Here is a 12001-nt window from a genome sequence, read left to right as displayed (position 1 = left end):
TAACTCATAAAACAGTGCTTGTATAAAAATTCACACAAAGTTGCTAGAGAGCATACAATTTCCAAAAATGTCCTGGGTTTTCGTTACATTCAGTTTTCTAAAGATGCACTCAATTCAATGGTAATATGCAGACGTTATGTGATATTTCATTATCTTTGGTAAAACTATTCTCATTATTTTGTCTCCTCACAGTATTAACTCTGATATCCACTTTGTGCAGGGTCTGCTCTCATTAGGATGTCAGAAAACATTAAGGCTGGATCTACAAGAGGCAAGTGTTCCCAACAGCAGGGACACCCCTGGCCCCCACCCCCACCTTCAGAATCATCACAGCCAGGCAGGGCAAGAGCTCAATGACCTCCAACCAGGGGTCTTGAGAACCCCTCTCAATCAGGCAAGAAGCAGCCCCTGGGGGGGAAAGGTGGAAGCTGAGGCCATCTCTACAGGAACCCAAGCGGCCATGCTGCGGTGTGGTCAGGCCAGAACTCTTACCATTTTAACAGCCAATCCAGTCACCACTAAGTAGATCCCTTGGGTGGTTGATAATTGCTGCTGATATGCCCCCTAACTTGAAAGGAAAGCAAGGTTTGGAGCCAACACTGAAGGGGGAGGGGCACACTAGTACTAATGACACCAGACACCACTTGATTCCCTGTCAAACTTCTGTCGTCGTGTCGACACGGCCATGTGAACTGAAGCAGGATCCGAACGCTTAGTACATTCATGACTATCTTCATACATTCTTCAACAACCTACGAACAGAGAGAACCATGACCACTACCACCTACCGTGACTTACTATCAACGTCAGAATGTGTCTGTGCTAATTCTTTAGTCCTTGGGATACAAGGCAGAAAATAATCCAAAACACAAACAAGTAAAAACCAAAGAATTTAGATGGGGAGAAGGATGGGGCGATGCCAACAGATTTTATGGAACACATTAAGTTCTGAAAAAATAGGTATTTTGTACTTTCTATTGCTTCATGTAAAAAAAACATGCCCCCACCGGAGCTGCCTGCATGGATGCAGAAGTGAGGACCCCATAAAGACAGAACACAGTCCAGGGGAACAGGAAACAGCTCCCAGAGGGTGTCCACCTCTCTTCACTGAAAGGGACTGTAGGATTTGATGGAGGGGAGGCGGGGAGGGACAGGACACAAGAAAGTATTAAGGAAACCACCAAAATACAGTTTCCAAAAATTTAACATGCTCTGGGTAACAAAGAGACATATTTAATTTCTAGAACCTGTTGATTTTGATAATGTTAAGCAAACAGGAATTTTTTAAAAATTAACAATTGATTGTGCTTCTGAAGTTGTAGGGTTACATTCACCCTCTAGAAAGCAGGGCAATTTTCACATGGCTTGGAATCCTCTTGGATACATCCTAGAGACCAGAATAAATTCCAGGGGACCCCCAACCAGAGGGGCCAGCAGGAGAGTGCCACAGCCATCTTTGGGTAGGGTGCATGCACGTGTATATGTGGCGGAGAGACTAAGGCAGAAAGAAAAGCCCAACCGAGCAGGGAAGTGAGTCTCCTGGCTGCCCCAGTCCCTTCTTTCCAGGCACTAAGGCAAACTTGAATTCACTGAGGTCCCCTTCATCTCACTTAAGTTTTCTAGTAAGAAGGGTGTGTGTTTGCATGTGTGGGTGCGTGTGACAGAGTCATTAAGTTCCTGTGCATTTTTCATTTCCAATAATTCAGGTTTGCAGTTTTAACAGAAATAGTCTGCAAATGACACCAAAGAGCAATTTTTAAGCAGCTCAAAATTCTATGTTATATAAACAAATGCCCACTGGGTGAAGGCAAAAGTATGTCATATACCTACTGGAACTAAAGTTCTTTACTGTATGAGGAAAATTCACAGGTTATTTCTATTATTTCTGCATTTTAAGGTAGCAAAGTATAAAACCATTAGGACATTAAATCTGTAATGTCCTCAAGGTTTTATGACTAGGTGGTGTAAATCAATTTCCCAGGTCTCTGGTAAGATGCATTCAATTCGGGTTAGACTGCTTCCTTTCCTTCTTCACCTTTTGGCCCCCAGTGTAGGGCAGGTAAAAGTTCTGCCTTTAAAGACTTGACCTTCTGGGAAGTTTCCCAGCTGGTGCTGCTGGAGAGCAAGCTGCTGACTTGGAGCCATGTGACCTTCCCCATCAGAGGGGAGGGGAGAGGTGCACCTAGAAGACAGGGGATGGGCCAGGGGTAAGACAGGAGAACCTTTAGGGGTTCCCAGGGGAAAACTCTGAGTGGACCGGGGAAGGGACAGGGGAGCCCCACTTGAGATGACCTGTGCCCTTTCAATATCAGGTATCCCCAAGAGGGTCCCAGGCCTGGGCCTGCCCACAGGAGCAAGGATGCCTCGCTAATGGGAGGAGCTAACACTGAGGTCTGGGGAAGTCACCACACAGCTCCCAGACCTAGATTTTGTACAAATACCCGCACAGAAAGTAAACAGTTCTTGGTGAACCCAAAGAAGCCCACCCTCCAATCCAACAAGAAGCCAAATGCTCACACACATTTTTTTTCCCAAGGAAACGAATCTGCCCCTCCAACCAGCACCCAGTGTGGAGAGGAAACAGGGGGCCATGGAAGGACACAGCTCAAATGAAGACATTGTGAAAGTGTGTTTCCAGGTCTATCTACATTCATATCATCATCCAGTGTTCTCATCTACAGAGTGAGCACGACAGTCACCTTCCTGGGCACACAGCAGAAGGGAAATCTTGCATGTGGTCAGAAAGGACTTCATGCTATTCCTATTCCAACCCCTCTACTGTGGTCCAAGGGGCATCTCGACTCCTCCAAAATCAGATGTCAAAGACAAGGTCAGTAAAATCAATTTCCATGCCACCTGCAGCTATGATTACCCATCATGCACAAACATGGCACTTCTAAAAAATTCATAAATCTCTGAAATCATCATTTAAAATCCCAGCAACTGAAGTTATCTTACAGTACTCCATCTCAAATACTTAAAAAGATTTTCTAAGTAAATTGGCCTCCAAAGAGCCCAATGATTTTCTTTAAAAAAGGGGTTCATTTTAATTAAAAAAAAAGAAGAAAAAGTTAAAAATGGAAGATGTAAAATGTGGGGAGAGGAACAGAAGCTGCTTAATTTGCATTTTGGATTGTGAGTGGCGGGGAAGGGCACAGAAAGGAGAGAGGACCTATTCCTCTAGTCTGGCTGCTCACAGCCTGGCTCCCCCCAAACTCCAGCTGTGCCACCAGGGAATACAGGACGGTCAAGAGACCAAATTCAAGGCTGCTTTCTCATGGGTGGGTGGGTGTCTACGTGTGCAAATGTAGGAAGCCACTCCCCACTGACATAAGGTGCCTGTCTGTGGATACCATACACATGCTCCAAGTGACTCAGGCCCAAGGGTGCCCATCGCTCGGCCTTTCATGACCCCAAGTCTCTGGGCAGCCCACGGGCCGTCACTTCTCCACTTTCTTGGCTTTCTTGAGGATGTCACACTTTTTCCTGTTGGGGCGGCGACACCGCTCGTCGATACTGGGGATACATTCATAGTGCCACACCTCCTCCATCTTCTCCACGGGGTACACGGCCTCCACATAATGGCGGATGAGCCGCAGTCGCGTGGGGTCCAGCTGCTTCTTGTTGCAAGCCCCAGAATGGTTGTACTGCAGCCGGAGGTTCTCGGCAGTGAAGAGTTCAGGGAAGAGCCTGACCAGGAGCCGGGCGGCAAAGTTGCCCACGGAGAGGCTCTGCTGCACGATCTCACGCACCTCCTTGTCCGACAGCAGGTAGGGAGAAGGCACGGGGAAGTCGGGTGAGGGGACCACCAGCTCGTCTAGGGGGATCTTGCAGAAGTCCTTGCTGCTCCTTTCGGGGGGCAAAGGGGGCCCCTCAAACTCCTCTCGGAACCTCTCGGGGTTGATTGCATAGCTCGCCAGGTCTCTGCACTCAGGGCCTGGCACGTGGACCTTGCGCTGCTGCTGGTAGGAGCGCCTCTGCTCCGTGTCCCGGCGCCTGCAGCGCTCGTCCAGCTTGCCCACGAACTCCAGAGTCCAGACGCGGTCGTTTTTGGCCCGGGGGTAGAGCAGCTGCACGTAGTGGCGGATCAGCTTGATGCGGGCGGGGTCCAGCTGCTTCTTGCCCAGCGAACCGCTGCAGTTGTACTGCTTGCGCAGGTTCTCGTGGGTGAAGAGCTCCGGGAAGAGGTGCACCAGCAGGCGGGAGGCGAAGTTGCCGATGGACAGGCTGCTCTCATAGATGCTGCGCAGCTGCTCCTTGCTGAGCAGACAGTCGGCGCCTGGCACCTCGAAGTCAGGCTGCGGGATCTCCAGCTTGTCGAAGTCTATGGGCACCAGCCAGATCTTCTTGGAGCGCCTGCCCGGCCTCTCGCCCTCGAAGCTGTCCTCCACCTTGACCACGGAGAGGTCATCCGGCAGGCTGGAGGAGTCGTAGCAGTCGTCCCGTGGCGTCTCGCCCTCGCTGCCGCCCTCCAGCCCCAGGCCCTCCAGCTCGTCATTGATGCGCTGGGCGCACTGCTGCAGCCAGGCCTCCTCTTCCTGCATGTCGGGAAAGTAGATCTCTGTGTAGTTGCGGATGATCTGCAGCCTCTGCGGGTCCAGCTCCTGCTTGCCGCCATCACCGTAGCAGCTGTACTGCTCGCCCAGCTTCCGGTGGTCAAAGAGCTCCGGGAAGAGCCGGTGGAGGAGGAAGACGGCAAACTCACCCGGCGAGGAGGCTTCATCCAGGAACTCGGTGAGGTCCTGTGTGTCCACCACGTGGTCTGAGGCGATGGTGCTGCTGCGGTCCAGAGACAGGGCCTCCTCCTGGTCCTTGCTGTCCAGGAAGTGGCCGGCGTCCACCTGCTCAGTTTCAAAGAAGCTGGTGACCTGGCCTCCTGGCTGGCTGTCCTCCATTTCCCGCTGGGCCCAGAAGCGGCTGAAGAAGTCATTCAGCTGCGGCAAGCACTCGGCCTGCCACACGGCGGTGTCCTTCACCGAAGGGTAGTAGACCTCCACGTAGTTACGGATGAGCTGCAGGTGCAGCGACTCCAGCTTCCGCTTGGCCGCAAAGCCGCAAGCACTGCAGCCGCGGGAGAAGTCCACGTCGCTGAAGAGCTCAGGGAAGAGCTGCACCAGCAGACGGCAGGCCAGGTCACCGCCTGACAGGCTCTGGTCCACGATCTGCTTGAGCTCTGCGGCAGTGAGCTGGTACTCCGGGGGCGGCTGGAATTTGGCCACGAGCTCAGAGGGGCTCACCTGCTTCTTGATGCGGCTCACTTCCAGGGAGAGCAAGTCCACCTTGCTGTGCAGCTGGGACATGTTGGAAGTGAGAGTGTTGAGCATGTAGAACATCTTCTGGATCAGAAAGTAGATGTTGGGGTCGCCGTCAGTGGTTGCTCCCGATGCGCCGCCACAGTCCCGCTTCTGAGGGTCGTTCAGCAGGCGCAGAGGGGAGGGACTGTTGCTGGCGTTGGCCTTCTCGAAGAGCTCATAGGTGTTGAGCAGGTCCCCCACGGGAGGGTTCTTCTTCTCCATGATTTTGTGTGAGATGCCATAGAGAGGCTTCTTGTAGGAAGGGGCGGTGGCATCGTTGCAGGGCTCCTCCTCCGCCGGCCACACGGAGCCTACGTTCCTGCCCCTGCCCGCTTGCTCTCCGTTGCCCTGGCAGGGCGAGCTGTTTTCGCGGTTCCGCATGCCTGCGAGGAGTGCCTGGAAAACATGAAGTGATTCCCAGGGTGTTAGGCGGGTGCAGACTTTTCACACTGGGGCTCAGGTCTGCCACATGGTCTGCTACGGTCAATGCTGCCTCCCCCAACCACGCTGCGGGTGCCACTACACACGCCTGCACCCCAGGGCCAACCCTGCTGGCTCTCCCCAGTCCCTGAGAAAGGGCTCAGGCTGGACCCAGCAAGATGCATGCTCCTTCAGGACATCAGTGCTGGACTTACTGTCCACAGGGCCCAACAGGAGACAGAGCATGGATGCTAGCAAGGCCAGAAGAGAACTCTTCAAGGGGTGGGAGGGAGACCATGAGGAGAATATGAGGAGGGAGAATATGAGGTTCTCCAAAGATCCCAATGCCTGAAGCCAAGCTCCATCCCCACCTGGGAACCCAGAGTTCCTACCACTCTTCTCATTGGTTTTTAGGTTCTGGATGTTTTAAGAGATTTACTTCTCTCTGTATGCAGACCACTGGTGATATGTTACAAAGATTCAAAAGCAATTTGACTCATTCAACAAATGATTCTGAATAATATCCATATGCAAAAAGAATATCAATTTTAATTTAAACCTCATACTATGCACAAAATTAATTCCAAATGGATCATGAACCTAAACTAAAAACCTAAAATTCTAACATTTCTAGAAGAAAATTTATGAAAGTTCCTTTGTGACCTTGTTTTAGGCCAGCATTTTTAGAGACAACACCAAAAGCATAATCCACAAGAGAACGAGTGTACTGGACTTCAGCAAAAATAAAAAATTTTAAAAACTTATTAAACGGCTGGGAGCTACAGCACACACCTGTAATCCCAGTGACTGAGGCAGGAGGATGACAAGTTCAAGGTCACACTCAGTTCAGTATAATTAAAAAGACAATACCAAGTGCTGAAGATGATGGAAGGAAATGAAGCTCTCACACCCTGCTGGTGGGGACAGAGTGATGTGACCACTTTTAAAAATAGTTTCACAGTTTCTAAAAGAGTCAGTATACATGGACCATATAATCTAAGTATTCCATTCCTCAATATCTGTTTACCAAGCAGAATAAAAAGCACATGTCCATATGAAGACTAGGTACACAGGTGTTCCAGGCAGCCCTGGACAAAAACTGCAAACGACCCGAGATTTTATCAGCAAGTACATAAATAAACTAGTCATAAATAGAATACTATTCAGCAATAAAAAGCAATAATTAGAGTACTCAGAATAGATCTCAAAATAACTATGCTGAATGAAAGAAACCACGCAAACAAAAGAAACCATATTGCATGATTCCATTTATAAAAGATTTTAGAAAGTGCAAACTTACATATAGTGACAGAAAGCAGAACAGAGGTTGCCTGAGGGTGGCAGGGAAGATACAAAGGGACATGAAAGAATTTTAGTAGGTGATAGATATAATTATTATCTTTATGTGGTCATGGTTTACTGGTATACTGTACACATGTCAAAACTTATCAAATACTTGAAAAGGTACTATTCATTGTATTTCAGTTATATTACCTAATAAAACCTATTTTTCACAAATGCCGAATCTGACCCAGAAACTTACTGGAATATGTTTGTGAGGGTTTAATTAAGCAGGAGAGCTAATTAGCGAGCACTGGTAGGTGTCAGGGGAGCATGCAAGATTGAAGCACAAAGCCTATGCTTCTACTGACATGCACATGCCTCAGGCAAGTGAAGACCAGACAAGAACACAGCGCACCCTAGGATACTACTTCCACACCTGGGTCTGGCCTAGCGCACTGTTGCTTCAACCCTAATGTCCACATGAATCACCTGGGTTCCTGTTAAGAGTACAGACTGAAAACTGTGGGTCTGTATTTCTAACAAGGTCCCAGGTTGGAATTCACTTAAATTAATGAACTACTTTTTGGATCCTTTTATCTTTTTGTTTTATTTTGCTATGTTGCCCAGGCTGGCCTTGAATTTGTGATCATCCTGCCTCAGCCTCCTCAGTAGCTGGAATCACAGGTATAAGCCACCATGCCCAGCTCTGGGCACTCTCTTTAATTTTTATAATTAAAATTTTTTTTTTTTTTTTTTTTTTGCAGTGCTGGGGATTGAACCCAGGGCCTTGTGCTTGTGAGGCAAGCACTCTACCAACTGAGCTATATCCCCAGCCCTCTTTTATTTTCTTAATTTTTAATCTCGGACACTCTTTTAGATAACAGAATCATGTGACTCACAATAAAGAAAGGCTGTTTTTTCCACTGATTACAATCATGCCAAAGAAAGGCTACTGTACTCCCTTAGGAATCTGAATATGAATGGATTCACAAAAGTGTTTTAATTACCCTATGGAACTGGCCAATACTTTTTTCATGGTGGTTTGTAGAGGCTAAGGAAGGGTCATGTCTCAACTTCCTGTATGTATCTCAGGTATAAATAACTGTATCTGTTTTGGAAGGCAGAAGGGCTTAATAATGAAATAATGTCCATCAAGCACTGAGCCCATGGCTGGGTCACAGTAAATGCTTAAACAGATATTTATTATAATGGTATGATAATGGGGGGCGGGTGGGAATTAATCCTCAGTTCTTTACTACTGAGCTATATCTTCAGTCCCTTTTATTTTTTATTTTGAGACAAGGTCTTGTTAAGTTGCTGAGCCTGGTTTTGAACTTCTGATACTCCCACCTCAGCCTCCCAAGTCCCTGGAACAACAGGATTACTATTTTTTTTTTTTCTTAATATTTTTTTACTTGTAGATGGACAAAATACCTTTATTTATTTATTTTTATGTGGTACTGAGGATCGAACCCAGTGTGCTTTTAGGCAAGTGTTCTACCACTAAGCCACCACCCTGGCCCAAGGATTACTATTAAACAATGCTACTTATAAGCCACAGCAGAGGTAGGTACCTACTGTGGGCCTTTGGTTAATTTGTAAAAGGTTACTCTCAACCAATCAATGGAGGACTTCCCTAGTGCACTCTGTCAAGCTCTCCAGAAAGCACTTCTCAGAGGTCTGTTTGCCCTGAGGGCTGGGGAGGGGAGCTGCACCTGGTAATTGAGCTAAGGGAGGGATTTTAAATTCTTTCCAGTTCTTTTATTCTGCTATCTAGCAGAAAGCAAAGGATTATTATTAAAAAAAAACAAAGAAAGAAAAAAAAAAAAAAAAAAAAGCCAGCTATGAGGGTAAGCACCTGTAGTCTCAGCTGCCAGCAAGGCTGAGGCAGGGTGACCACTAGAGCCCAGGAGCTTGAGACCAGTCCAGGCAACATAGTGGCCATCATTAAAAAAAAGGAAAGAAAGGAAGAAAGGAAGGAAGGAAGGAAGGAAGGAAGGAAGGAAGGAAGGAAGGAAGGAAGGAAGGAAGGAAGGAAGGAAGGAGGGAGGAAAGAAAGGAAGAAAGGAAGGAAGGAAGGAAGGAAGGAAGGAAGGAAGGAAGGAAAGAAGGAAGAAAGGAAGAGAGGAAGAGAGGAAGAAAGAAAGAAAGAAAGAAAGAAAGAAAGAAAGAAAGAAAGAAAGAAAGAAAGAAAGAAAGAAAAGAAAGAAAGAAAGACAAAAACAAAAAAAAAAGGAAGGAAGGAAGGGAGGGAGGGAGGGAGGGAAAAGAAGAAAAGAAAGTAAAATAGCAGAAAAACCCCAAATACCCAAATACCCCAGAAACAAGGAAAGGAAGAGGTGGAGAGAGCTAAAAAGTTTACCCATAATGCACTGTGGGTTTTTTGTTTGCTTTTTTCTTTTCTTTGGTACTGAGGGTTGAACCCAGGGGTGCTTAACTACTGAGCCACATCGCCAGGCCTTTTTCTTTTTTTACTTTGAGCAAGGTCTCACTAAGTTGCTGAGGCTGGCCTCAAACTTGCAATCCTCCTACTTAAGCCTCCCAAGTTGCTGGGGAGGTACACCCCATCATGCCCAGCTTGCAATGTGCTTTGAATTGTGGGTCAGTATATGATAAAACTGATCTGGTGAGTCGTGACCAGCACAAGAAAGAGGGAGCAAAGAAGTAAAAAATAAAAGAGAGGAAGAAAGAGAGAGAGAGATAGAGAGAGAGAGAGAGAGAGAGAGAGAGAGAGAGAGAGAGAGAGAGAGAGAGAGAGAAGGAAGGAAGGAAGGAAAGAGAAAGAAAGAAAGAAAGAAAAGGAAACAGGGCATTGGACAAAGTAAATAAATTCAGGGAAGTTTTACTTCATTTCTCTGCATGTATCTATATATTTACATACAAATACATGTGAGTTGTACTGCTCTGAAACTGGATTTATTACTGTGGGTTACTGCTGAAAGGTACTGTCCTAACAAAATCAGATTGTCCTTGCTAATTTCTGTAGATGAAATTAGATTAGCAATTTGTTCACTAGAAGTTCTATTACAGCAAAATAATTTTGGAAGTTCTGTGGATTAAAAGATTATGATATGGTTTTACCACTACAGACAATCTGATTTTATAATAGCAATAATTAAAAATCATAACTAACTTAGGAGTAATTTTAGAAAAGGAAGGTTTCTTTACAAGTGGTACCAATGGTACACTTAAAATAGGATTTCATGCCAGGCACAGGGGCACATGCCTGCAATCCCAGAGACTTGGTGGGGACCAGGAGGTGGTTAGGTTAAGTCAGGAGGATGGCAGATTTGAGGCCAGTCTAGGCAACTTAGCAAGACCCTGTCTCAAAATAAAAATAGTAATGACTATGATATAGCTCAGTGATAGGGCAACCCTAGGTTCAATCACTAGTACTGCAAAAAAAGGAAAAAAAAAATTAAAAATAAATAAATAAAATAGGATTTTGTGCAGAAAAAGACCATCAGAAATTCACATCCATTTAATTAGAGTGCATATTCTAGAGACCAGCCCCAATGACTACCTAACGTGGAAAATAAGTACTGGTAAAAGTTACTGGGGGGACTAACTGAATTCCAACAACCAATTCATGTTTTTGGACTCCCACATTCCTAGTGCATACAGGAGGTGAGAGTATATCAGAACTAGAAGTCTCCTCTCTAACTCTAATATTCAGCCTTATTAATACAAATGTTTCTGATTGCACTGAGCATATTAGAAACACTGTTGTCCACATCAACATTTTTGATGGAACTGTTTGAATAAAAAATATTACAATCCCAGTAGAGGGCAATGTTCTGCACTCCTAGAAACTCTGGACACACAATTCAACATAAAACACAACACAAGTACCAAAGAGAAGGTTCTTAGACATCCCCACCCTGGTGTCCTGTCAACTCAGTGCTCCAATTAATTCCACAAATGCTGCCAAAGCCACGATGGGCTGGCTGCATTTGCTGCTGATGATAAAAATCTCTGCTCAGCTGTCTAGGAGTATCAAGAAATCTCTAAATCTGTGCTACTTGGCACTGGGTGTCTGGTTGACACGGTTCCCAATTCTCCGAGGCTTATCTTCCAACCATATGGGGACTCTGCTGCATAGCTGAGGCTCTGCAATGCCAGCCTCAAGTCCGGATCATGATCCGGGCCTTCCTTTCTACCAGGAGGACCTGTAGACTCACAAGGGAATGCCCAAAACTCTCAGTCGGAGAATGGAACTGAAAAAAAAAAAAAAAAAAAAAAAAAAAGTTGATGTTGCAATACAATTAATAGAAAGTCTAGGGGGGAGATTCCAGGTGTTCATGCCCAGCAACATCCCAGGGACTGGGTCACCATGGAGATGCTGTAAGTATTAGACATCTCCATCAGGCCCCCAGATCCAAGAGCAGTCACTGAATTCAGTTCAATGACTGATGAGGGACTAAATGGTGCCCAGAGAGGCAGCAAAGTGGAACACCAAGAAAGCGGCATGCCTTTGGGAGGCAGGACGTCTACAATGAATGTGCTATCGAGGGCGGGCCAAGAAAAAAGGCAGCAAGAGGGCTGGCATCACTCTCCTGGCATGACTGTGGTGACGGTGATGCTAACCTTTTTCAGTTTCAGCAGAATCCTCCTCCTCTTCCTCCTGGATCCAGTCAGGAGGAGTCCTCTACTGCGAGAGCTGCTCAACAGTCTCCTGCACCTGGCAGGCACTGTGCAAGACCCTGGCACATGGGGAGCAAGCTGGCTGCAGTCTCTCCTCTCATGGCCCTTAGCCTCTGGGTCATCGTTACCCTGCCAACAGTATATGGTGAGGATGAAGAATGTGCTAAGACGCCAAAGAGATGAGAAGGGGGGCGGGGATAAAGCAACTGCAAAAAAGGGAAAAGAGGAAGAACTAAGAACTGCAGAATATCACTGCATCTGAATTTCCTCAGGGGTCTTACAAACTCCCCTACCCGCCCCCAGGCCTCAGCACTGGGTGCGCAGTGTGAAATGTAGCAGGCTTGGTGGTGCCAACTTCT

General features: G+C 46.7%; 1 protein-coding gene across 6 annotated transcripts in view; it reads right to left on the bottom strand.

Moving 5' to 3' along the window:
• The window catches only part of BEND3 (BEN domain containing 3), a 34729-nt gene continuing 22728 nt past the window's right edge, over nucleotides 1-12001 (bottom strand). For all 6 annotated transcript variants that reach the window (XM_079148480.1, XM_079148476.1, XM_079148477.1 and 3 more), the window contains one exon: nucleotides 1-5690. In XM_079148480.1, the coding sequence (XP_079004606.1) occupies nucleotides 3441-5690 (2250 nt within the window). In that variant the 3' untranslated portion in view covers nucleotides 1-3440. The remainder of the gene's footprint in view (nucleotides 5691-12001) is intronic.

The sequence above is a fragment of the Sciurus vulgaris genome (genome assembly GCF_902686455.1).
Source record: "Sciurus vulgaris genome assembly, chromosome: 7".
Classification (NCBI taxonomy): Eukaryota; Metazoa; Chordata; class Mammalia; order Rodentia; family Sciuridae; genus Sciurus; species Sciurus vulgaris.
The sequence above is the reverse complement of the archived record's forward strand: the minus strand, read 5'-3'. Positions and strand labels throughout refer to the sequence as shown.